The 27,697-nt window shown below is 36.6% G+C and overlaps 1 protein-coding gene across 5 annotated transcripts in view; it reads left to right on the top strand.

Moving 5' to 3' along the window:
* PARD3B (par-3 family cell polarity regulator beta) overlaps positions 1-27,697 on the top strand; it is a 979,753-nt gene that overhangs the window by 631,743 nt on the left and 320,313 nt on the right. For 4 of the 5 annotated variants that reach the window (XM_077885331.1, XM_077885334.1, XM_077885335.1 and 1 more), the window contains exon 16: positions 3,688-3,732. The exons of the other annotated variant lie outside the window; for it this stretch is intronic. In XM_077885331.1, the coding sequence (XP_077741457.1) occupies positions 3,688-3,732 (45 nt within the window). The remainder of the gene's footprint in view (positions 1-3,687; positions 3,733-27,697) is intronic. 5 annotated transcript variants of the gene reach the window in all.

Here is a 27,697-nt window from a genome sequence, read left to right as displayed (position 1 = left end):
CCCCTCTCTTTTCCATTATGTTTATTCATATATCTTCTGTCCTAAAGATAGACATCTGTGTTGCTGCATATTTTGGAGAAAGACCCCTAATTTTTATGCCTATCACCCATTTGGCTTTTCTGTACTGTTTTTTGAAATAGTGCTCTAAAGAATTTCAAATTGTCAATTAAAATAATAAGTATTCCCACTAAGAATAATAGTGTGCACTCAGAAGTTAAGCAAGTACCATGTTTAACCTAATATGGTTGAGGAATTTGCAATACTTAAATTGGCTTAAATTTAATGGGATAACTTATGTCTGTCAAAAAAAAAAAGACAAATGCAAAGAAACAAAATCTTACCTTTGTATGAATCCCTTTTTCAGAGGATTTCCCCATTTCAGTAATGCTGAAATAAATACTTATTGCATGTAATAAGACCATATCATCTGAATACTGCATTTCCTTTTTCTTTCTTCCACTACAGATGAACTAGGAGACAGGTAAACTGAGTGGTAACCTACTGTGGATGTTGGATTATCCATGAGATAACAATTTAAAGTATACTTGTCTGAAGGCATTATATTCTCTCAAGTGTTTTCTCCTCTGTTCCTTTATAATCCCAGGCAAGTGAAATCATAAATACTTCCACCATCATCAAATGCACAACCTTGACCACTCACACAGTTTTCATTTATCAGAAGTTTTCATTTTTTGAGAAATATGCACCTGGCACAGTGCTCTGTGCTTTTGTACATTGTTTTCATTTAGTCCCACAATTCCTTGTGCAGTGTTTTTATCTAAATTTTTCACACAAGGAAACTGGTTGAAAACAACTTACTAACTTGCGTGGTAAAGCTGAGATTCAACCCATATCTATCTTATTAGTAGCTATCATGTTATTTTGCCTTTCTATCTGGGTTCCTGTTAATAAGATGATAGTAGTCCATATTTATTGAGCCTTACTATATGATCTTCTAAGTATTTTGCACAAATTTGCACATGTAATCTTCACTACAAGCCTATGGAGAAAGCTATTATCCTCTTTATGTATATGATGAGATTTAGGATCAGGGAGTCAAAATAAATTGCATATGACCAGTAAGTTTCCAAGTCAGGATTTTAATTCAGGTGATTTCTCACTTGTGAAACGGGGGTGAATATTTTGCTTAAAACAATGAGAATGCTAAATTTCCAAACATGTTAAACAAAATTATAGCTAACACTTGTTGACATTTATCACCACAGAAACTTCTATTAATAATATATATTCAAGCATAAAGGATAATAGTTTTCTAACATATTGTTTGTCAAGTGTTTTCTTATATTCATTCAACTCATAATTCAAAGAATATAACAAATTTTTCCATGACTTATCACAAGTATAGTAGAGTGGTTAAGAGTACAGTGTTTAAGTTCTGGGTCCTCCATGTAGGAGGTATGCTTCAGTTCCTTTATTTGTAAAGTAAGAAGAAGAAGAAGACCTATCTTTATAGGTCATTTTGAGGATTATTTGAATTATTAGCTATAAACTGAGGAGGATAGAACCTACATATTACAAGCGCTCAATAAGTATTACCCACTAGTGTTAATTTTTTTAATCGTCATAATTTATTTTCTAGTATTTTCTACGTGTACTGTAGATTCCACTGTAAATTTCTTTTAGACCTGAAAAGGCCTGAATTTAACCCACAGTTGAAGCCTGATGAGAATGGACTGACATTTCCAACAAGAAATATGAAGAGAAGTCTGATAAGATTTTTAAGAAGCTAATAAAATACTGGGAAAATCACCAAAAAAAGTAGTGTTGTCTAGAAAATAAAGAAATAGCTAGAAAAAGAGGGCTAGGTGGGATTGAGAAGATCTATGTGTAATAACTGGGTTGGAAAATATGGCTGAGTGGTATAGGCAAAGGAAGGAAGCGCTTACCTCTCTGAGACAGCTAGTGTTAGGGAAAAGGGAGGAGGACTTTTTTATCAGCAAAGTTCACTTCACCTTGCTCAATCCTTGAGCACCAGATTTTTATAGACTAGCATAGCCAATGGCACATAGCAAATAATGAAAAACTGTTGGGATCCCTGGGTGGCTCAGTGGTTTAGGTTGGGCCTGCCTTTGGCCCAGGGTGCAATCCTGGAGTCCCGGGATCAAGTCCCACGTCAGGCTCCCGGCATGGAGCCTACTTCTCCCTCCTCCTGTGTCTCTGCCTCTCTCTCTCTCTCTATCATAAATTAATTAATTAATTTTAAAAAACTGTTGTTGAATATTGAAGTGATAATCCATGCAGAGATGCTTAAGGATTAATTAAGAACTTTGTTTTTGAGAGATACTGGGTAATAACTTTGGTACAATGTCACTGATATTGGTTATCAGCGTCAATACCAGCCTCACAGAATGAGTCAAGAAATATTCCCTCCTCTGAATTTACTGAATTCACCAGTGAAGCCTTCTGGGTCTAGAATTTTTTGTGTGGGAAAGTTTTAACTACAAATTCATTAGGGACGCCTGGGTGGTACAGTGGTTAAATGTCTGCCTTTGGCTCAGGTGGTAATCCTGGGGTCCTGGGATCGAGTCCTGCATCAGGCTCCCCGCAGGAGCCTGCTTCTCCCTCTGCCTCTGTCTCTCCCTCTCTCTGTGCACTCATGAATAAATAAATTCATTAAAAACAAAACAACAACAAAACTATAGGGTCATTCACATTATCTATTTCTTCCTACATAAGCTTTGGTAACTTGTGTCTTTCAAAAATTTATGTATTTCATCGGAGCCATGTTAATCTGGGGTTATTTTTTTTTTCCACTACTGAAGCAAGGTTCTTCATCTTCTTCAAGGCCCTGAATTATGAATCTTTTCTCTGGCAATTGGGACTAGGCACTGTTCCCAGCCATATGTGAACTTCTTACACTCTTCCCATTAAACTTTTGGGTGATTCTTTCCCAGGTCTTGGGTAGTTTCCTCACATGTTTGTGATCATCAGTATATTCATCTAAATACATGAGAAGATCCTCAGCAGATCTCAGCAAGAGTTCTGGATAAGTCTTTCCTCTCTGGTTCTCTGCCTTCAAATGTCATCTGCCTTGGCTTCCCTGGACATCAACATTATGTGCTCAGGCTGGGACATCACTAAGTTCTGCTCTGTTTCCCTCCCTCTACCACAATCTGGAAAATTTCTCCAGACAGTAAGCTAGTGCAGTTATAGGAGTCACCTCACTTGTTTTCCGTCTCTGCTGCCTAACGTCTAATTCCTGGATTGCCATTGTTTCATGTTTATGTGTTTAATTCTTTTTTCAATAGGGATTGTAAATTTCTTCCCTTTTACTCCAGATACAGAAGTCCAGTCCTTGAGTATTGAATATATATATTCCACACAAAGAATTTTATTATGTATTATGCATCCCTAGACCCATGAGTTTAATTCCTCCTTTTGCAGGCATGAAAACAATTGCCCAAGTAACAGAGCTGAAAGTCTTGAAAATTAGAAGAAAATAAAATTATATTCATAGATGATCTAATATAAATATATTTCTTCATAGCTGCCTTTAAAATATCTACCAATAGAAATGAGGTACACCAGGTAGGCCAGGGAACATTTTTTTCTCACTTTTTTTTCCAGTAAAAGATTTAACTTCTTATGACTCTATTTCAATTTATTGTTCAAAAAATGCCTGATTTACAAGCAGGCCTGATCCTTGTCTCTTTTATTTCTTCTCAGTGCCAGATGAAAGCAAAGTCCACTCATTGGCTGGTCACAAATCGGGTAAGAAACTCCTCGTAACTGACTTTATATTCTCCTTCCTGGAAATTGCTGGCTGTATTTGAGTAGCAGTTGGAACCTATTTCCATCCACTAGTCACTGAAAGGCTTGCTAATTAATACATGAGATGTCTCTGACTTCCACAAAGATGAATTATTGCTTGGCTGTGTGAGTAGTGGCATAATGTATGCTGACTCAAGATGTTTGAGAGGAAAGGATAAGGGTTTCCAAAAACTAATAATTATAAAACCAAAAATTTTAAACCTGTTAGCCAGCTGAACACTTAAAACAACAAAAAAATTATAAGGAGAATCCAAGAAAGTTTGAAACTCTTTCCCATGATGACTTTCACATTACAGTGGCAGAACAAAGAGCTCCAGAACAAGAAAAATGTAGTCATTTCCCCCTCAAAAAAGAATAGCCTTTTTGCTTGTCATCAAAGAGCATCACACCCAAGATGGCTATATTCTCTTTAATTTAGACTGAGGATTATCTTTCTTTAGACTGAGGAATGAACTCCCTCATTCCCAGAGGTTCTCCAGGAAGTCCACAAGGATCTCTGAGGGTTTCCTGGGTCTTTCTCTGTTTTGTGGAAGATACCTTCAGCTCGAAAATCCAAGTTTTCCGTTCAGTGCCACGTGGTCTGCTTCTCCCTTTGCTCTTCATAATTGCCTTCTTACATTAGTTGAAAACACTTAAAGCTTACCAAGCTTGCAAATACTACAGTGATCCCTTTCATCTATGGATGTGTTATTTGGGGAAGAATATCCATTTTACTCTTAGGCTTGCCACTCCAAATAACAGAAAAATTACAGTTTGTTGACATCTCCCTGTTTCTGAAACAAAGAAAGTCTTTCCCGTCACCAAGTGTCTCCTGTGTTTATGTGCTAATTATGTTTCCAGCAGTAAGTGGCCTTGATGCCTCATTACTTCCATCATGTTCCAGGGCAAGATTATGATTTTTTTTCTTTTTTTCTTTCTCCATATTCTTTTGTGATAACAGCAGGGAAGGGCTGGTTCACAACTTTTAGATTTTTTTTTTTTCTTTTCTGCTGCTCCCAATAAAGAGCCTAAGAGGTTAGATCACCGTGAAAGAAAAGATTTCTCTGAGAGTGATAAACTGCTGCGTGCTGCTTTTCCCCATCATCCTTTTCCATTAAATTCTCTACTACTGGAAATATTTTTCGGAGCCTGCAAAGGAAGTTCTCATGACCAAGGAACCCCAAGGATAGCTTATATTATTTTCATCTTCAATGCATCTTAAATGGTACTTCTTATCATCAGTTCTATTACACAGATTAATACTTGAAGATTGAAGACATTTTATGTACTGGGATAGGCTTCAAAGTAAAAAGAAAAAATGAAAGCAGTTTTTAAGACATATAAATTTGGTGTTTAAAAATGAGCAAATGAACTTTCTGATTTTTCTCTCAGAAAATCAAATCTTATTCTGATTGCAATTTCCAAACAAATTTCTAATATTTTTGCCACTCTTTTTGCATGAGAACATTGTTACCTTTGTATAGCACTACAGTATTTTACTAAATTGCATGATATGTTTTTAGATAGTATGATATAAAACATGTTAATAAAGAATTATCCTAGGTATGAAATTTGAAATAATTTCTAAATTTTTAAAAAAATGACAAAAATGGCATAATTTTAAACCTGTCAGGTTCATTGTAAGCTCCACATGGCAGTCTTACTCTAGCTGGTTGATAAAAATAGTACCAATAGTCTTTATGTCATATGAACCATGCTGTTTAAATATATCAGGTGTTTTAAAGATTTCTGGTTATAGTGAGCTGCTAGTACAGTACTACCATTTTATATTTTGGAGTACTCATATACCCTATCACAGTGTCACTGAGCTTTTCGCTGACCATCTGTGGAATCAGTGCAAATGCTAAGAACAACCAGAAAATTGCTAACTCTGGAGCAAAAGTGGTATATGAGAAAACACAATAAAGAGGGTTAACCAATCACCTAAAATTATACATTCTAGAGTTACATTAAGCGAGAGCACTTTAAAACATTAGAGACCGTTCTGAGAAAATACAAAGCAGCATTAAAGAAAAATCTAAACTAAGGTTATAAATTTATATACTCCAAGGATATATCCTTCCCCCATTTTTTATATTTATTTCTTTTGGAAAATTTTTCTTGAATATAACAATTCTCAAAAACTCCTTCACATAATATTCAACTCCCCTAAGCATGCCCCATTTATGCAGAGCAATTTCTGAGGAGGTGGCCATGATGGTAAAAGAGGATTAAGGGTCCTTTTGATTCTGGTAACGCCTTTCATTTACACAAATCATCTTAAAAATTCACCTAATATGTAGTCTAGATCTGGTACAGTCTGTGACCACTAACCAAGTTATAGTATAATGGAGTATAATGTCTAATGTTCCATGATCATACTTGTCTTGCCAGTGTTAAAAGAGATCATTCAGTGTCTTTTTGTTTCACCATTCCCTTCCCAAATCTTTCCTCCAGCATATTTAAGTAAAAAGGTGACATCTCTTTTGCTAAAAAGGAAGAGTACCTTCCTCTGTCTCTTTTTAATTATAGAAATGTTGGCAGCCTTCATAATATCCAAGACCATCAGGAAGTTAAATTAAATTGTATATACTGACCTAAATCTATCACCCATCTTCGTATTTGGGATGATATTCAACATTTTAATAAATTCCTCTGAGTTAAAGTTTCTTCTGAGTCAGCTACTTAGTGTGTAGAGAGCCATTTCATGCCAAGTTCCATCTGTTGGTCTGGCTTGGGGACCTCCCAAATTTGTGACAATATTTCTGGCACCCTTTCCTTGGCTTAATCTTTAAATGGTTGATTCTTCAAAGCTCAGATCAAATCAAAGGCTCAGGCAAGATCAATCTTTCTAATACTTTTGGCCTAAAATGTAGTGTCCCCCTTACCCCTTCTGAAATCAATTCAGTATTCTTGAGATTTTTCTAATGGCCTACCTCAGGGGTTCCCCTGGGAGTGCTGCATCTCATACCTTAGCTGGGAAGCAGGCGGGATATTCTCCTCTTGTCAATCTTGTGAGGTCCTTCTCCATGTAAGAGAAGTATCAGTACCTATGGAATGGTGAGACCTACCCAGAGAGGTTAAGAACAAAATCCCTTGAATTGGTTCCTTTAGGAAAAATCAGAAGTTTCAGAGAGGCTGAAAAATTAAAAATGCATCTTTCACCTCTTTCCTTATTAACTGAATTCTGACGAAATCCAAATCTTAGTAAATGCAGAGGGTTAAAAACACCTTTCAGCCCAATGTATATTTTAAGCAATGAAACCATTTTTTAATGATTTCAGTATTCTGAGGGAAAACTAGAATCCAGAGAAAATTACATCAAATTTGAAATAGCTTTTTAAAAAATTATGCTTAAATTTTGATTCTACAGATTCTTAAACCATATCTGAGAAGGAATCATTTCTTCCCCGCCCCCACCTACATACTGAGCTGACACCTAAACTAATAGTTTAAGGCTCTTCAACATCTAGTCAGAAAGGACTTATAAATTTTACTTTTTTACTATGTCTTAATTTTTTTTGTTTTGATTTACTGCTTGGAACTGTTTTAATATGTATTGACTGTCTGCAGAGATCTTTGCTGACCCAGCTCTTTAAGATGATGCAGTACTGAAGAAAGCCGATGAGTTCTTCTTTATGAGCTCTGACATATTAATTAGCAAAATGGACTAAAAAGCTTTCCTATTTCTATTTTAATTTCTTACATTCTCAAACACCTGTCTATATAGCTGTAAAACAGGCAAGTCTGTAAAAGTAATGGTTGGCAGTAAGTCCAGACCTTTTCTGAGATAAGTTTATCAATTAATGAGCAAATATTCATTAACAGTCTAGGGGCATATCTCTGTATAGGTGCCTTGCAGCCATTAAGTGTGTGGGATATCTTAACACATTTTACTGGTAAGGAAGCTGAAGTTCAGGGCATTTAAATACTTGTTCTCGCAGCTAGCTAGTATGGGTGAGGTTATCAACCCAGATACTGTGTGGTAAAGCCTATGTTTTGGCCAGTTCATTTTCAGCAGCATGTGCCTAACACTTCAATCCCAGAGACTGAGAAGAACACAGTTCTAGTGAGAAGACATGACACACACTCTGGAATATCCCATAAATTCTTACCTTTTGTAACCTCCAACTGAACAAGAGACACCATAAATATAATTTCTCTAGCAAACAATTGTAACTCAATGAACATGAGAGGGACAATCTAATCTGGTCATTCTTGACATTGTTTCTCTGTATATATATATATATACACACACACACGCACAAAAGTATGGGCCAAGTTAAGAGATGTATAAGAGAGAAAACAGGCATGTGATGTGCATGTATTATGTATGAATTACAGCAAATGTGCATGTGATTGGGTGTATCCTTATGGCAGAGGCTGAAAGTTTAATATGCAAGTTGCTAACTTGGCAGACCTTACATTCTGTTCTGAATGCATTGTGTGTAAACTTTATATTTAGAATTTTCAAGTGTGGCCAAAGAAATCTCTAGATCTTTCCAAAGAAATAGAGCTCTTAAAAACATAAGGTGATCAAATAGTCACTTTAATACAAGAGCAATGTGCTATTAAATTACATTTCATAAATTTTGTTGAGTATGCATTTTAAATTTGGAGCACCAACTATGATCATTTTTCATGAGTCTGAATTGGATTACTGCCTTTCTTTTTATTGATATTTTGGATGAGGAACTAAATCTTAGCATTAGTGGGCAGTGGACTTAACCTCTTTCTTTCCTTGTCAGTTGGTTAAGGTAACACTATACAGTTATATTTGGACAAAGATCTTTATTAGGTACTTTCTAAACTTTTGTTATTTGTTATGTTGGAAAACATATAGCTTTAGACACAGGAAATATACACATTCTCACATCCTCCAGCTCAGTTTATGTTTCTATGGGATTCAGGATGTTATTTTAAAAAGTACCAATATGTATAGGATTCTTCCTACAAACTTGATTATAAAGCAACCCCAGTATTTCCTATTTTGTAAAAGGTTACTGAATACTCTGGTCTCTAAAATTCAATGAATCAAACTGAATTAGAAACAAATATATCAGTCTTCTTAGAAATGTGATTCAATTCTTTGCTACTCAAAAAGGTGCAGGTGTGTGCATCTCTGAATTTCATGAGTAAATAGAATCTACATGTTTTTACAAATCAAATTTCAAAATTAATTATTTCAGTTCCACTCATGTTTATTAAATGCCCACTCTGTGACAGGTGTTATATCAAGTGCTGGAGATACAAAGTGACATAAGACATGGTCTCTGTCTGAAAAAAATTTTTTGAAATGTTAGAGGAGAAAGACATATAAATGCCTAATTAAATATTGGTTTGGTACCTTTATGCTAAAGAGTAATAGTGCAGGAGTCTCACAGAGGAAATACTGCTTGATTCTGCTTGGGATTTGGGGGATGGCTGTCATATTTCAGAAAGGAAATGCTTTCATAGCAGGATCTGGAAGATAAATAGAAGTTTGAGAAATAAAAAAGGTCAATGAGCTAACACATTTCAGGCATATGGAAAGTTATGACAACTTGAAACATCGTGGTATGTTTACGAAACTATAAGCAATTCAGTGTTGCACAAATGCAAAGTGGAGAGTAACAGATACCAGGTTGAGCCAGTAGGCAGAGATTCAATTATGAGGAACTCCTACCAAATGGAAAAAATGTGAATTTTATCCTACGGGCTCAGAAATCCAAACTGGTTAAAGGAGGGGATGGGCCAATTTTATGTTGTAGTACTATCACTCTGTTGGCTGTGATGACTTGAAGGGCAAAAACAAAAACAAAAAAAATCAGGGGGAATAATTAAGAGACTATTGTGATAGTCCTGATAAGAGATGATGTGGCATAAATTCAAGTGAATTACAATGGAAATGGAAAGAAAAGTAAAACATATTTGGAAAATAAAGCTTTGAGGTTTTTTTGTTTTTTTTGTTGTTGGTGGTGGTTTTTGTTTTGGTTTGGTTTGGTTTAGTTAAACTTGGTGGATGAGTGAGGAAGAAGATCCAATTTGATTCTCAGTGTATCAGTCAGCTATTGCTACACTGTGCTGCATAACAGAATCAATAGCAGACATTTATTTCTTGATCACTTTGTGCGAGTGGGGATTTGCTGATCTCAAAAGTGTTTGGCTGGGCTTTGCTCCAATCTACAGTTTAGGTCCACGTGTTATACATATCTCTTATTGGAACAGTGTTTTCCTGAGGGAAGTATTTTTGATAACAAAAGTGATAGGATGGAAATAGGGTAGATAGAAAGAACCCTTAAGCTATGTGTCAGAGCCATGGAGTATTCAGTCACATGACAGTGAAGGTAGTAGAGAGGAAGGAGAGGCAGGAATAAAGGGAAGTGTGGCAGGATGGCCTGAGCTGGGAAAGAGTAGGGATATGTGAGTAGATGAACATAAACATATGTTTATATGTGAGTAGATGAGCATTGTGCTTGTGGAAGTGAGGAGTAAAGTGGCCACCGAGCCCCTCCCACCCCTGACCTGTGGGATATGGGTGAGAATTAGAAGGCTGCAGGGGAAGCAGATATCTTAGTGGAGAGGTAGACTCCAATTAAGGCTAAAAGACAAGGAAATTTTTCGAGAAGACCTTGAAACTAAAGAGCATCTTGTCAACTATGGAAGGATAGTGGGGACTTAAGAAGGCAAATGAAGGAGTCTGAGATAAGGGGAAAACAAGACAGTGGTCATGTGGAAATATGGCCAGAGTGGTATAAGGGCAAGAGATGACCAGAGGGGTTCCACCTCTTGGAAAATGACTGAGAATGGCAGGAGTGATGGGTCTGGTTTGTTTTCATAATTCTATGGTTGTCAAGAGCATTAATCTTCATTCTTTGGTGAATAGAGGAAAGGCTTGGGCCAGTTTAGACTCAATGGTGGCCTGGATGAATTATTTCCTGTAAAGAGGTCATATCTCTGAAGAATGAGAAGATGAAAATTTCCAGGAAAAAATGGTCCCAAGGTTACAGAAGTTTTGAGAAGATGCTCAAGTTTTATTAGGTTTGCAAATTGAGAGGTGGCCATTAATAATCACTTTAGTGGAGCAAATGTTTGCAGACAGAAGAGAAGGGGCAAAATGATGTGGCTTGAGGAGGAATGGGGGTGGAAACAAACACAGGTGATCTTTTTCTTTTCTTTTTCTTTTTTAAAGATCTTATTCATTTGAGAGAGAGAGAGAAAGAAAGAAAGAGCATGAGAGGGGAGAGGGGGGAAAGGAAGAAGCAGCTCCCCGCTGAGCCAGGAGTCCGATGTAGGGCTCAATCCCAGGAGATCGTGACCTAAGCCAAAGGCAGATGCTCAACTGACTGAAGCCACCAAAGTGCCCCGTGATCTTTCTAGAAGTTTAATATTAAGAGAAAGAAAAGAGATGTATCTAGAGAAATGTTTTTTTATTGCTCTACTTTATGTTATCCATGAGAAACTGAGCCATGTTTAAAGACTGAGAGGAAAGAGATATTTGTGAGAGAATGAAGAAATGGGAGAGAAGGAATTGTTAAAGGCATAGGATTAAGACTGTAGTGTTACAGCAGTTGGCCTTGAAGAGAATGAGCCAACATTATAGGGAAAGTGGTAGTTATGCATGCGACATTGATGAATTTGTAAGTAGTAGGGCTGAGAAATTAAGGTTGTTAATGTTCTCATCTTGATGATATCCATTACAGGACTGGTCTTAGCTGGCCAAGAAACATAAGAAACACTACAGATAATAGGTAACCTAAATTGAAATCTGTTTAAGTCCTTGAAACAAAATCGGACGAGAGACTATGAAGAGATATATTTATACTTACTCATGCACATGCACACTGCATTCAAGAGTTGGGTTGCAGAGGAGCTATAGCTTTTCCCCAAAACTAAAATGCTGTTTATCTCTTGCAATTACATTTTGAATTCTCTATTTGTGGTAGAATTATAGAATGTTAGGACTAATTAGAGCAGAATATATTTCTAGAACAACGAACTTTTTTTTAAAGAATAGACTGAGGCCTAGAGAGGGAAAGTCACCCCCACCAAAGGCCCAGCTAGTCAATGACAGAAGCAAGGCTCAGATCTGTTAACTTACTTTGGCAATCTCTTGCTTTGTGAATTCCAATATTATTGCTACCAGTTTTGCCTGATTTAATAACCAAGACTATCATTAAAATTCTCAGAATTTGGGGACCTGAGTGGCTCAGTTGGTTAAGTGTCTGCCTTCAACTCAGGTTGTGATCCCAGAGTCCTGGGATCAAGTTCTGGGTCAGGCTCCCTCCTCAGCTTGGAGTCTGCTTCTCCTCTACCCCCACTTGCTCTCTCTCTCTCTCTCAAATAAATAAATAAAATCTTAAAAAAAAAAAAAAAGAACCCTCAGATCTTCCCCAAATTCAGCATGGATAACAGAAAGAGTAATTTGGCACAAGACTAGTCATTTTCCCTTTAAGCATCTGACATTGAAACCCACCAGGATAGAATAAGCTTCTATATACAAAATTTCATATTGTGTCCCAAGTTTATATAGATTGTCACAAAATCTGTGTTTATGTATAGTTGCTATTTATTATACTTGTTATTATGGTGTTCTGTTTCTTTTTCCCTATAAATATAAATGTACAGGACAAATTATTCTAAGCTCCAGTGGGCATTTGTTGATGTGGTATATTTTGGTATGTATTTTTCCCTATGCCTTTATATATATATCCATATTTGCATCACAAATTCTCAATAACAAAATTCTTTGTTATCCTGTCTCTCTCATTATCCAGAATATGACAGCCTGCCTTTGGAGATAACATTTAACATGCTTAAGTGTGTGTTGATTTAGGCAATTTATAGTTTCTAAAATGTTTTGAATTGTTTGAGCAAGTGAAAAGTAATTTTATAAAGAGAAGAGCATATTTCTATATATGTCAAATTCTTCAAATGTGGCTGAACTCTCAAACTTCACCATCCATGGGGAATATGTGTCTTGTACATTTAGAAACAGTGGTTTGGAACTGACAATTCTAATAGTGTTTCTAAATGCTAGAATGAACATCTGCGGTGAAAAATGTTATTAGCTGATTACATGATAGTTGATAAACACAAAGTGAATGTTTGACATCAGCACTGTTCTATGCGCTGAGCACTATCTGTACCCAACTTTGGTTTAGCTCTGCATCCCGACAGGAGTCACAGAAAACAACAAATCACATAAAAAGTACACTAAAATGTCATCATTAGAATATTCCTGTATGAATCTGAATGTACCGTGGGCAAAAACAAATCACATTCTCGAAAGCATGGTAACTGTAAATTTTAACCTACAATATGAGCATTTCCTTTATATTTATCTTTAGCATGGCTTCAGTTAAGTTTTTGCCATGAAACCATTGCAACAAAGTCACTGGACTCTCTGCTTACCAGCTTTAAGAGCAGCCTCTCATGAAGAGCAGTGTTGGAAAGAGCTAGAAGGCTTTACAGTTCCTGCATAATTATTTTAGAAAAGTTTACATTGAGATCTAGAATCTAAAATCACTCTTCTAAGAAAGGGATTTTATGTGTAAATTTGTTGTAGAGGAAAAGACTGAGACTCCGTGACTCCAGTGACCCAAAGGGGTTTTCAACTTTTCTGCAAAAGCTAGTCTACTAATGTTAACTGAATGGCTACTCATTCCAACAGTGGTTTCAATTCTTAAGTTTTCTTCCTAAAAATCAGCCGATGAGGGTACTGGAAGGACAGGTTTAAAACCCAGCCTGGGAAGTTTGGAGATGAGCTCCTGCATCATAGACTACCCAATCTATGTTGAATAATATATGCCAAAGCCTAAATTTTGTCTGTAATATCTGATAAATCGTCAACTAATAGTGAGAAACATTTAGGATATATTGACTTTGATAATGTTGGTATTGCTTTATATCAGATGACTTATGTATATATGTTTGTGTATATACACATTTGAGTTTTATGCCAGTGAGGAAGGGAAACATTTAAAGATGTGTATTTCAAGAAAGGTATTGCCTACTTAAGAAACACTCATTGGTTCCTGTATTTAGGTTCCATGGCCAGGAATAAATTTCAGCACCTTTAACAAGTCATGCCATGCCTTCTATCACCTTCTGCTGGCCTGCCCTTGCAGGCTTGTCTCTGGCTACCATCATCTACCACCCCACCCCATCAGCCTCATCACACATGTTCCTGATTCACGGAGCTATGCACTCTTGCAGGGTTTTTTTGGAGGGCAGGGGAAGGGCAGAGGGAGAGGAAAAATCTGAAGCAGGCTCCATGCTAGGGCTCAGTCTTAAAACCCTGAGATTGTGACCTGAGCCAGAATCAGAAGTTGGATACTTACCAGACTGAGCCACCCAAGTGCCCCGAGACCTACTCACTCACTTTTGTCATCAGACCATATCTTGCTCTTTCATACCTCAGAGGCCCAGCTGAGCTCTGTCCTGAGAAACTTTCTCCACCACCTGCAGGCAAGGATCCCTCCTGGGAGCTAGCCTAGTGTACCTTCAGGTGTCTCTAGACTCCGCTGTTACACTATTTAACTTCTCTCTGCCTTTCTTGGCTTAACCCACACTCATGTTCCATAGCTGGTTAGCCCCCCAAGGTCTCCCACAGATTGTTTTCCATCTCCTTTAATCAGCAGCTGTGGCTTCCTTACAGCATTAAGAATCCCAAGGCCCACCTTTTCTTAAATAGGCAGAACTTGTTTATCTACCACATAAGGGGGAGTAACCAAGGATAAGTCATTTACTAAACCAGTATTTAATGAACACCTGCCATGTGCCAGGCACTGTGCCATGTACCAGATACAAAATTGTGTCGAAGACAGCCTCTGCCACTAAGGTGCTTACGGCTTAGTAGCAGCAATAGGAATGCGAATGGCGAAAGTTCCAGGAGCTTAAGTATAAATGCAAATGCACAGAAGAAGTAACAGTGCTTACCTTTATTGAGAGGGAGGAGATTGAGGGACAAGGGAGGGACTTCTGCTTTATCTACAGGATCCGATTTTTTACATTGAGACTAAGTTTATGTACAAATTTAATAATGAATAATTCGTGGATTGAAAAAATAAAAACATTTTTTAAGCATCGTAAACCTTCACATGCTGAATCTCTTAATGGCAGTGTTTTACACATGGGAGGATGTAGCATGGGGACTGTCACAGGGTGTGTACAGAGGGAAAATGGGAGAAAGCATGGTTTCTGGGACTGAATCCCTGAGTCCTGCTAGGAACCTGCATGAGGCCCAGAAGTATTTCGGGGTGAAGGGCACGGAGAGGGTCTCACCTGTGAGACATCTCGCTGGTAGGTTGCCAGAAAAAGTGCCAAAGAGAAAACACACCTAAGGAATTTTGACCCTCCCTCCATAGTTTTGGTACCCTACCTGGTAGATGCCTCGTCCTTATAATCCATGCAGTAGGCACCCACACAAACCCATATACCAAAAAAAAGTTTTTTTAAAGGTTCATGATACCCAACTGTGTCCAATAAAAGCAGAATTATAATAATAGGACTAACGTTAAATATGTAAAAATTAAAGAGAAAACTGTATCCCTTCGCCTTCCTAAAATAAGCAAATGCAAATTCATTCCCACTCTATTGATAATTAGAAACCACACACCCACACAAAACAACTTACAAATTCCACCCCATTAAATACAGCAGAGCTGTTTGAAGTTGCCTTTTGAACAAAAACCCTTTTATTAACCAGTCAGTGAAAAAACAAAACAACCCCCCAAAAAAGGTGTATGTCTTTTTAAACCAGGCAAGGCACAACTGCAACAAAAGAGGGGAAGAAAAAGCAGATAGTTTTATAAAATATAATGATATGCCATCAGGGAGTTGTTGGAGGCATTTAGAAATATTGGTGTCAAACTGGTGATAGAGGCTTTTTACTTGCTGTACTGACAGACCAGCAAAAATGCTCCTATTGGCTAGCGTAGTGATGTAGTCATCCATGAACTCTTGTAATGATTTATATGGACAAGTACTTCTTATTTTTTTAAAGTGTGTATCTTTATGAGTGTGTACTAGTAAAACAGCTTTTCCATATATGGTAGTGCTGCATGCTTCTTAAATAAAATTTTTACATAAAATGGAGGAATGTTTAAAGACTATTGGTAAGAAAATGTAAAATGATGGGTGAGCATGGCAAAATATTATGGAGCAGTGACACAAATTGTGGAAGTTTGGGAAACACCAATCAGTGTTATGTTTCCAGTGGCATTCTGTAGTTTCCATCAGCATGCTTCTTTGCAAAGCTCAAAAAATCTTAGTTTGAGAAAGGTATCTCCACTCTGAGGTCTCTAGGCTATGCGATACGCACAGTCCTCATCCCATTTCCTGTCTGTATGCAAATACCTTCAATTCTGGTTGAACCCTGACTTTTTCAGCAAAAGAAGTGTCCAAAGCTTCAACTATTTCCTACCATGATAACTCCTAATCAAGTTAAGCTTGAATTATATTTTCAAATATTCCTCCAGCAAGCCATCTTATCTGAGGAGGAAACAGAAGAACATAAGAGATCCAGTGGTGCCCTTCCATGTGAAGCCTAGAAAAGTCTTACCAAATGCAGAGTTAGCTTTGACTTTTCTTTACCTATGACATTAATTCAGCAGGAAATCAGGTTGGGATCCATGGGAATACATCCCAAAGCTTTACTTCCCACCCTTGCCCAAACCACCATGACCTCATGCCTCCAGGAGCCTCCTCATCAACGCAGGCTCTGCCGTCCTCTCTATAGTTCCACTCTCCTTGCAGGAGCCAAAGTGGTCTTTGAAAAACATGAATCAAATCAAGTCCCTCAAATGGTTAAAATCCTCCAGTGGCTTCTCATCATTCATAGAAAATAACCCAGATTTCTTACCATGATTTCCAAAGCCTATCTTCCTCTGCTTCGCCTACCTCTCTGACCTCATTCCCACTGCTTCCTCCTCCTTCAGAACACTCGACCTGTGTTGCCTGCTTCCTGTCTCTGGAACAGGCCAGCTTGTTCTCCCCCCAGGCCCTTTGCATGTGTATTCCCTCTGGTCAGAATAATCTCCCTCCACTTCATGTGGCTGGTTTTTCTTATTCAGTTCTCAGGTCAAATGTTGTTTCCTCAAAGATACCTTCCCTGACCAGTAGAAATGTAAAATAGAAAATAAGCCAGTTTCTACTGTTTACTCTATTTCCTAACAGCATAACAGGACTTAATTACAGTCTATAGTAAGAGTGTGCGTGTGTGTGTGTGTGTGTGTGTGTGTGTGTGTAGCCTACTATCATCCCTCCCCCTAGAATGTAAGCTCTACAAGGGCAGAGACCTTGAACCCCAGTCCAAGAGCACTGTCGGGCACAAAGCGGGTCCTTTACTCATGTTTGCTAAGTCTTCTTTTGATATGTCTTTTGCATATTTTTACTTTTAAACTTCCCATGTTCTTTATGTGCATGCATTGTCCTAATAAAAAGCTGGATTTTGTTCTTATGTTCTGGCAGTCAGAATTGTGACTGGGAGGTTAGCATATTTACATTTCTTAAGATTACTGGCATATTAAGATTATGTTTATCATCTTATTTTTATATTTAAGCCACCCTTTAATGTCTCTTCATCGTCTTTCTTATCCTCTGAGGATGAATTCCTATTTTGTTTTGTTTTTACCAACCCACTTTTTTCTTACATTGATTTGGCAATCATACACCACCTTTTTATCATGCATACTTAACAAAATACAGAATTAGTCCACACTAAATTCTTTTCCCAAACAATTACCAGGGCCTTAGAATACATTGGCACTCCTTACTCTCTCCTAATTTCTATACTATTTTCCATTGTCTTTTAGCTTTTGATCCCACAGGTTATATATTAATTTAAATGTTCTTTGTATTTAATATTTGTTCAAATTGACCCATATATACTAATTTCTTTTCTTACTATTCTTCCTTGTATCTCAGACCTTCTTTCCAGGGTCTTTTTCCTTCTTTCTGAAGTATGTCCTTTAAGATACTCCTTTAATGATGGTCTATTGATTACCCTCGTGTTGTTTGACAGAAGATGTCTTGTTCTTGACAACTGGTTGTTTTAGGTACACGCTATTAAGCTGGCAGCGCACTGAACATGTTGTTCTCCTGTCTTATGGCTTCTCCTATGAAAAGCCAGCACTTGGTCTAATTGACATCTCTTTACCAGTGATCAGTCTTTTCCCTCTGGTTACTTTTAAATTCTCTTTGTCTTTGATGTACACTTCCACTACAGTCTAGGTCTTGCTGTCCATTTCTTTATATTATCATTCTTGGTAGATGGTGTGGCTCCTATGGCTACATATTAATTTTTTCAGCCACTTCTGGGAAATAATGTCTGTTAATATGCCTCTTCTCCATTCTGTCTTCTCCTTGCAGAACTCTTACCAGATGTATCTTAGACCTTACTCCAGCATGTCTCTTACACACTACTTCATATTTTTCTATCTCCTTCATTCTGTGCTTCATTGTAGGTCATTTTTATAGACCTGTCTTCTAATTCCAGTTTGGTGTCTCAATCTCTTTCATGTCTCTGCTGACTCTCATTCATGGTGACTTTTTTTTATGAATTTGGTAATTTCTGTTTGGGATGTCATATTTGGTTGGATTGAATGTGTGAGAATATTTGAGGCATCCCATTTGTATGTGCTTTCCTCTGAAGAACATTTAGATTTTCTTCTTTTGGAGTCCTAGAGTACTACTAACCTAGGGCCACTTTCATATAATTTCTTGGCTGACAGCTTAATTAATTGGGAGAAAATAAATTTGATTTCATACCTCTAAGAGGACAGCTCTATGGTTGTAAATCCTTAAAGAGAATGGTGACTTTTTAAACTGCTGGGTTTTTTTTTTTTTTTTTACTTAAACTACACAGTAAAGGCAAATTTTTTTGGATTCCCTTTGCTGAGGAAAGTGTACTTAGAGTATGAAGTTATTCAGCTCACTCTTCTGCCAAGGCTGTGGATCCTTTCAAGGATCACTGGATCAAAAGTCTTCTACATTTGACTCTTTCTCCCAGATCCTCTAAGATAGCACCATCATGCTACCTCCCCATGCTTCAGATTCCTAGTATCTGCATTTATTTGAAGGGCAATCTCAACCTGCAAGTTTGGTTACATAGCATCACTCACTTTTGGGTTTTTATCTGTTATATTTTTGTTTGTTGAAAGATTCTGCTTAAGGGTTTCCCTTAATTTCCTATAAGCTCAACAGTGCATTTAGATGTGTATTTGTTTTAGTTTATCTAAGATCTGTTTGTATTTTATCATCAGAATTTTGGCAGTTGCTACATTACTGGAAGTCTAATTGTTTGCTGAATGAATGAATAAATGAATGTTTATCTTTTATTTTTTTAAAAGATTTTATTTATTTGTTTATTCATGACAGACACAGAGAGAGAGGCAGAGACACAGGCAGAGGGACAGGCAGAGGGAGAAGCAGGCTCCATGCAGGGAGCCTGACATGGGACTCAATTCCGGGTCTCCATTGTCACACCCCTGGCTGAATGTGGCACTAAACCGCTGAACCACCGGGGCTGCCTGAATGTTTATCTTTTATAAATTCAAATTAACTGTTGGGTCCAATATAGATTGGAACACACATTAAACCAGATATGGTTTTTATCTCAGTAGGTCTGGATTACCTTTGACAAGACAAACCAACTTAAAATATTTCTTAGAAATGTATGGAAAGACCATAGGAATAAAGTGGGGGATGGTGTCCATCATGTGCTGAGAAAGTTTGAAATGGAAAATTTCCCTCAGTAAGGAATCACATAGTAAAAAGTTCTGGTTATATTTGTAGTTACAAGCTATGGTTTATTATTCTGTCTAGAGATTCTTATAATGATTCATTGTTCTAGGAAGAAATAAAATAGAGTTCACAAAGGAGCTTTTATCAGATTATAATGTACCCTGCCATAAAGGGGGGAAGAAGAGGCTTATCTGGCTATTTGTTGTCACTGCATACATGAGCCATGGATCAGATGCTCATTAGAATTCTTTCTGAACCTCTGGAATGCCCTTCAGATGGAATTCCTTGTCATGACCACACCCAGAGAATAGTACATGAGAAGGCTGTTTGATAGGTCCTCTAGGTACTAAAACAAATCAAAACCAGCCCTGTTCATTCTGACAATAGCTGTCTTCCCATATGTTCTCCTTTTTGCATCAAATGCTCTTTGTTTTTGTTCTTTCTGAAGACCAGAAATTCTGATACTTCCACAGAATTTTTACGTAACTTATCAGTCATGCAAGACTCAAGTTGCCATAGCATAGGTGATGAGATTGGCCGATGGAATGACAAGAGAATTTGGATGAAGTCAGCCCACAATCATATCACAGAAGAGCTATCTTTGCTATTGGAGCCTAAAGGATCAAGGAAACCCTATTAGTTCTCTGGAATGAAAGTACTAGGTTGGTCAGTTTTCGAAAAACAGATGATGTGTTACTTGTCTGTAGCAGCTGACTTTTATTTACTTTTCTTTTTTTTCTCTGTGCCTTTTCATACTTTGTTTCTATGAATTAGAATTTCTGGGAATGGCATGCAGGCTGGTATGGCACATACAATACCCTTGGCTCCTCAGAGGTCATGAATTTGGATCATTTCCCAGATTATACATCTGCCCCTGTAGCTTGCATTTCAGAGCATATGGCTGTGGCAGAGGGGGCAGATTAGAAATCATCTCTGTAATGCTTCCAAAGCATAAGAAAGAGGAAGTTCCTTTCATCTGGTCATAAAGTTGTTACCTGAGTGTTAAAAGGGTATGGGTAAAACTGTTTTCTTGTGAATTGTTTTCAGTAAGTTAAAATGCAATGAATGCATTGCAGTCATAGAAGCCATACTAAGTACTATGTAGTAAGAATACACAATATGGAAAATCCTGACCTCTATCATTAGAGAACTCACATGCCATTTGAAAAGACTATAGCAACACCTGTAAGGAGGGGCAACATGGAATGGCCCATTTATTGCTTTACCCTGTAATGATTTTTCAAGTGCTGACAAAAATTTTCCTTAAAAATATGACTTCTGTGTGCAGATACTTAATGGAGTAATCAGTTCATTTCAGCGAATATCATCCACTAGGGTTTCTTTTGAAATTGTAAAAATGTAAGATTCTGGAACTACAGAATGCTACCAAAAGGCAAACTAGGGCTAAGTTGGGTCTTGGGGTTGCTATCCAGCTTCTGAGAGGAATAGTTTATGGATTGGGGGAAATATCAAGAGTAAAACAAAATGAAGAAAAAGAGGTGGATATTAGAGAAGTAGATATATCATTCCCTCTCCTAAGCTAACCTGTCACTTGTGTTCTGAATTCCTCCACAACTATTTTTTCTTCCTTCTTCAATCAATTAGTGTTTCTTTCTCTTCCATCTTCATATTCTTCATCACCATTGGCTTTTTCCTTTAATCCAAGGAGGAATAATCAAGGGGAAAAAGAAATGGTGGGGTGGAAGTGGTGGGAGTATCTGGAAGCAGAGAATAATGAAGGAAGGGAGGGAGGTCTAAGCAGAAGCAGTGGATAATAGTAAGTGCAGACAGGAACTATGTCCTCGAGGCTTTTTTCCCTTGCTAAGGAGTTTCACTTTATCATTTAAATAGCAGGTAGAATGGCCATGTTAAAATAAATATTGAACCATGTCATTTTCCTTCCTTGAAGCCTTTAGCATGAAACAACTAGATAACCACATGCAAAATGAAAAAAAAAGAAAGAAAGAAAAAGAAAGAAAGAAAGAAAGAAAGAAAGAAAGAAAGAAAGAAAGAAAGAAAGAAAAAGGAAAAGAACTTCCATCTGTACCTTATACTACATAAGAAATTCAGAATGGTTTGGAGAGCTAAATGTAAGAGCTAAAACTATAAAACTTCTAGAAAAAAAATAGAAGACATTTTAGTGATAGTGGATTAAGCAGAACTTTTTCTAAGACACAAAAACAATGAAATATAAAAGAAAAAAAAAGTCAAATTAGGCTTTACCAAAATGAGAATGTTTTCTGTTCAAAAGATGCTGTTGAGAAATGAAAATACAAGCCACAACTAAGAAAATATTTGAAAAAGGTCTGTATAGAATATATAAAATTTCTGAACCCGAAGAACACTGATGTTTAAGCACAAGCAAAGGTTCCACTAGACTACTAAGTTATTTTAGATAAGCAGCAACAAGAGATTGAAGAAAAGAGATTGAAGAAGATTGTTAGATAGGATAAAATCAACAGAAGATTTATGAAGATGTTGCAGAGATGGAGTATACAAGACTTGAGAATTTCTTATATTTGGGGACAAGAGATGGAGGTACCCCAAACCTTCCTAACAGCCTAATTATAAGGAAGGGGCATTTGAAAATATGAGTCTGGAACTTAAGAGAAAGGTCAAGGTTAACAATGTAGATTTAGAAGCCATCTGCATAGAGGTGACAGTTGAATCTTGGATTTGTTCACAAGACTGCACAGATTAAATTAAGTAATAATTCTTTAAAAGAGTTAAGAGCCATTAATTCATTTGGTTAACTAAAAGCCTAAGATGAAGGCAAAGGCAGTTACTGGAGTTAATGATCAATCTCATTTTTGCTATTATCATGTTCAGTGGCTTGAAATGACTAGGATTTTTCTCTGAAAATTAGCAGCTGAGTGGAAATGCAAAATTCCAAGCAGTTACAAATTTTTAATACCAAGTTAAATCAACTTACATTTTTATATTCACAAAGGATCTTAAACACATAAATGAAATGTTTGTTCATATTTCTAAATATTAGTGGGATAGAAGTCATTTTGCCGTGTAGTCTGTACTGATTTTGCCAATATAGCCCTGTGTTTTCTTTGAAAATGCAATTATATACTTACCATATTACAGTCATCTGTTTTTTGATCAACTGACAACAGTCAGCTTATACACATACTTCCACTCAGTAAAACTAAATTTGAATGAATTTAAACTTCCTAAAGTAGCTCATGATGCAAAAAAACTGTTCTTTCTTTTTTTCCAGTTTTCATCTTCAGTGATAAACAGGCAGATTTTCTCACTTTTGGAATTATTTTTTTTCGCACATACATAGAAGGTACAGGTTTGCAAAGAGTGACTTTGTTATACCTATTACCAAATAGTAACTCATATTACCCACATGTAAAATCATGTGTTTTAGTGTGCTTGCCCATGATGCTTGTGTTTGCTGGTATTAATGCTAAAGTTTTTACAAAAATTATTCTAAGCGTTGCTGTCCTCAGAACAAGCAGGAAGAAATATGTCAACCTTGAAACTGGGTGGAGACAGCTCCAAAGGCTTACTCCAAGATAAATTAATATTTTATATTTTCTTAGTCTTAGACCAAAGGCTTCCAAGAATGAGCGTAACACATGTATTTACATGTGGCCTTTGGGGAACATTGGAGTGGTACACAGAATAGATGCGCTTTCAAGAGTGAACATCTGATATTCAGTCTCTAAATGTTAGTAACGATCTGGAATATTTACTTTTGAAATTAATGTGAAGAGTTCTGCAGCTTTTCCTTCATTGAGGTTTGATGTGCTTATGTAAATATGACTTTACTTTTCTGCCTACCAATGGGATAAATTCCAATATGTGCAGATTAGGGTGGAATCTCAGATGCTTTTTGATACATTATTTTCAATATTGCCACTGACATTGAGATTTCACTGAAGAGATATTCATGCAGGGGAGTTACGTAGATGTCACTTTTCTTTGTTTTATTCTCAAAAAGGAGAAAAAAAATCTCTTCCAAGGAAACCTTGATAACAAGAGAGAAATTTTTTTTTAAATTAACATCCAGTGCTCTTTTTAGCACCGGATATTGATTAATTAAAATAGGTACAAGTCACATGCTAGTATAGAAAATTAAGAGATAGTCAAGTATTTGGATTTTTCCACAAGTGAACTCTATCAATATGCATTTATTAAGGTAAACAGGCTGTCAGCTAACTCTTAGAAATCCTCTGTTCACACAGATTTTTGTCATTTGGGACTTCGCCAATGAACTAAAACGTAAATCTTAAGAGAAGGCCTTTTGATTTTTATTCCAAGCAACTTGCACATCCTATAAGGCATCAATCAGAAGACTCATTAGAAACATCACAGCAAGAAATTAAAATGTTTTTTTATACCAAGATTATAGCACTATATTCTTGAAGGCTCTTATCTGAATATTTGCCTTTTAGACTTCCATTTCAAGGAAGGAAAAGTAATTTTTGATTAAATGTCTATTGATTTACTGTCTCCCAGACTCACCAAATAGAGTTTATCTAAGACTAAAATGCAGTTACCTCTAGAATAAATTTTGGCAGCTGAAATGGAATTTGGCAACTATTTAACTGGGCAGAGAAAATTCACTGAATTTAGAACAAGAAATAAGTGAACACTACTTTATCTCTTTCAAGATGTAGTGATATTTAAAGGAGGGATAATATTGAGATGGCAACCCAATATAATAAATAAATGAAAATGAATTTAATTTTTTAGCTCACAATTCCATTCAATATTGTTGGTCAAATAATTATTGGCACCCTTATTGGTGTGGTAAGGAACTTGTTCCTTAGTAATTTCCCTAGAAGCACATTTGCTAATTATTTCCAGCACTGAAAGAGAGTTAATATATGGGAGGTCCTTTGTATAGCACCTAGAACAAAGTAACTTTTCAATAAATGCTGGTGTGTACTGTGGTTTTTGTTGCAATTTTCTGTCTCAGCCTCTCCTCCTTCACCCTTCTCCTTTATTTCACTCTAATTTCAAGTACGATTTTGGCTTACCTAGATTTTTTAACTGATTTTGTTCCTTTGGCAATAAAAGCATTCTTTTCAATATCTTGCCCTATTTCAGTCATCACTGAGGAAAGAGGAAGAGATGGGCAATGATGGTGCTCTCCTTGCAGAGTTATCTCACATGTATGGTTTTCAGAATCAGGCTGAAGGACTGTAAGTGATTTTCAATAAGACACGCCACTTTTCAGGCTTGTTGAATTGCCCAAACAACAGGGCTAACAGGGATATTAAAAGCATTTTCAACAAAAAGAATCCCATCCTTAATCTTAAAGACACTAAAAAAAGAAGAAAAGACATTTTTCTCACAAGATTTAGAATATCTACAGTTCTTTTTCTAGAGTTTGTTTTTGGTTTTTGTTTTTGGGGGGAGTTTTGTTTTTTACTAAAAGCTAATCTAACTCATTTTGAACATTTACTAATGCATACCATGGATTTTCAAAGGTGGTAATTCATTCTAAGTTCCCCTTGTTCTTGTTTTTTTTTTTATAATTTCAATAATATTTCTCTATGTCAGTCAACACTGATAACAGAACTCCTTTAACATTTATACGCTCATGCAAATTATGACATTAAGTAGTAATTCTTGACTTTTGGCTATGTCCTGATATTGCCTGAGACACCATGAAGATGCCCAAAAGAAGTAATACATAGGATTAGATGACTTTTCAGAGAAGGCAAAACTTATATGTATGAGACAATTAAGAACAAGTGATTTATAAATACTAAGCTCTGAAATAGAAAATGCCAGATTCTGTGACACAGACAACAGGGCAGCAGGGCTTAGAGATGGTCAAGATCGCGTGGGCTGTATTCATCAAGGAAGGATTTGGCCTGAGCTTTGAAGGATTGGTTGGATTTGGATCACTGTAGAGGAGAGGGGAAGGCATATTCCAGGCAGCAGGGAAAGCAAGAGCAAGCTCCGAAGTAGAAATGTCATGCAAATGTCATAGTATGCCCTAATTTTAATGATTCTGCAGTCCTGTGAGGTGACTTTGATCTCACTGTAATTTATATCTGCAGCAAAAGATTCCTGTTTAGTTGCTGGCTTCATTTAAAGAGAAGAAAGATTGAAATGTGGATCCTGAAAAAAATACATTTATAACAAATAACTATAGTAAATAAAAATAGGAAAAAAAAGCTGAAATTTCAGTTTCTAGCTATTCTAAGGCTGTTCTTTAATCTGGAGCTTGGTTTTAAGAAGGCAGAATTATTAGGGCAGCATAAAACAACTCAAACATTCAAGATAACTAATCTAATCTCTAAACAAGAAGAAGGATGTTTTTTCTTAATACTGTAATAAAAAAAACTGCCGTCATATTTTATGTGGCACCAACTCTGTTATTAATCAAACTCTTTTAAGGCTAAACTGCAGCCCTGCTCGCATCCCAGGGCCTTTAGTGAGTGAGCCTGAGCGAGCATAACCATCATTCAACTCCTTGACTCCTCCAGTGAGAAAGAATGCTGACACCAAAATGCTGTAGAGTCAACTGCAAGAACTCATTAATACTGCACCCAAGTAGGAACTGCTGATCATCAGGGATTTGATCACAAAGTAAATTAGAGGTTGTGCATCACTATGTCTTGTGACGAATACACATTAGTAAAAGTAAATAAGCATGAAGACAAGCTGATTAAGGCCTGCTTCTATAATTGGTTCTTGAAAACACTTTATTCTAATAGATTAGGGGGAAAACGAACATCAACTTGGAAATCACATTGGCTCTGTTATAACACCAAAGAGATGGACCGTTTGAGGTTTGTGGTAAAAGACCCTCACCGAAGCCAGTATCGATTCACATTACTGATCAGCACTCTTCAGCTGCCGTACTTTTCCAGGTGTTAAAAATGTAGTGGGAAAATAAGAGGGAGAAAATTGAGTTTCAAGTACATAGAAACATACATTTGATTTGAAATGAGGCAGAAAGAACCTTGTACTCTAATGTCACTGGTGTTCTAAGGTAGTGATTTGCAGATAAAAAAAAAAAGTGAAGACGTAAAAATACAGGTCTGCAGTAGTTTAAAATTTACTTCTGAGATCTATGACCAGTCCAAACTAAGTTGAAAAATAAAACAATGGATAGTTCTGAGAAAAACAGGAGACGTTTGGCAAAAGAAAAGACTTCTTGACTCTTGGGGGAAGATTTTGAAGTGAGTGAAGTTTTTTCATATGATGCTGACTGAAGTACAAGTTGTAAGAGAAGAAATCATATCATTTTAATGACCTCATTAATGACTCACTGGTGGACTGGAATTTCTCAAAAGGAAGAAAATGTACCATTCTCGTGTAAAAGATACACTCAAGTATGAGTTTCCAAGCAAGTGGTTCACCATATTAAAGTAAGTATAAATCACCCAGCTTCGGAAGATCTGTGAGGTGGTAAAAGCAGATATTATTCCACTTTATAAATGAGGAAATTGAAATGTTAATGCAAATAGGAAGGGACAGAGTCTAAATTTGAACCTGAGTCACGTTCAACCGTATTTTTAACGCATAAATCACTCAAAACTCTTAGAACTTTTGTATTTGACTTCTTATAAACAGGGTAGATAAATTTCTACCTAAGCAGAAATTCATTCTATTATAATTTCTCATTCTTCAGAGTTAAGTTCTCAATGATTGAAGGTCTCTTGAGTGTCTTTAAATATCATTTAGATTTTGGTAGTAAAAATTTGTTGGTATTTAATTCTGTAGAGATAATGGCAGCTTTCTATAACCAAACACACTTCTGATTTTTTTTCTAATTTCAGGGTTGTTGTTTTTTTTTTTTATTTTTCATTGATTCAGTCATGATGAAGCCAGGGAGGGCTTTCTCAGGTAATGCTTCATGAGTAAGGAGAGAAAAAGCAATATTGGCACCTTGTTAGAATTTCTAAGAACTTTCATGTTCAGGAATTTATATTCAGGAATTTCATTGATTTTTTTTTAAGTTTCCCCAGGGGCAATTGAGCTCCTGGACCGCTGATTCTCAAAACCAAAGTCATACCTGACAAACAAAAATGTATTACTCTGTGACAAGGTATAATTAGTAATTTCCCTCTGAACTGGAATAGTCATTTTAGCTGTCAGAAATATTTTTTTCCTAGTAAGAAAATTCACTTGCAAAACCAAATTAAGATCTGAAGGATACTCATGGAGTTCAGCAAGCAAGGGAATTGGATTACCTGAAAGGAAGCTATATGCCTCT

This window comes from Canis aureus, chromosome 36 (genome assembly GCF_053574225.1).
Source record: "Canis aureus isolate CA01 chromosome 36, VMU_Caureus_v.1.0, whole genome shotgun sequence".
Lineage (NCBI taxonomy): Eukaryota > Metazoa > Chordata > Mammalia > Carnivora > Canidae > Canis > Canis aureus.
The sequence above is the reverse complement of the archived record's forward strand: the minus strand, read 5'-3'. Positions and strand labels throughout refer to the sequence as shown.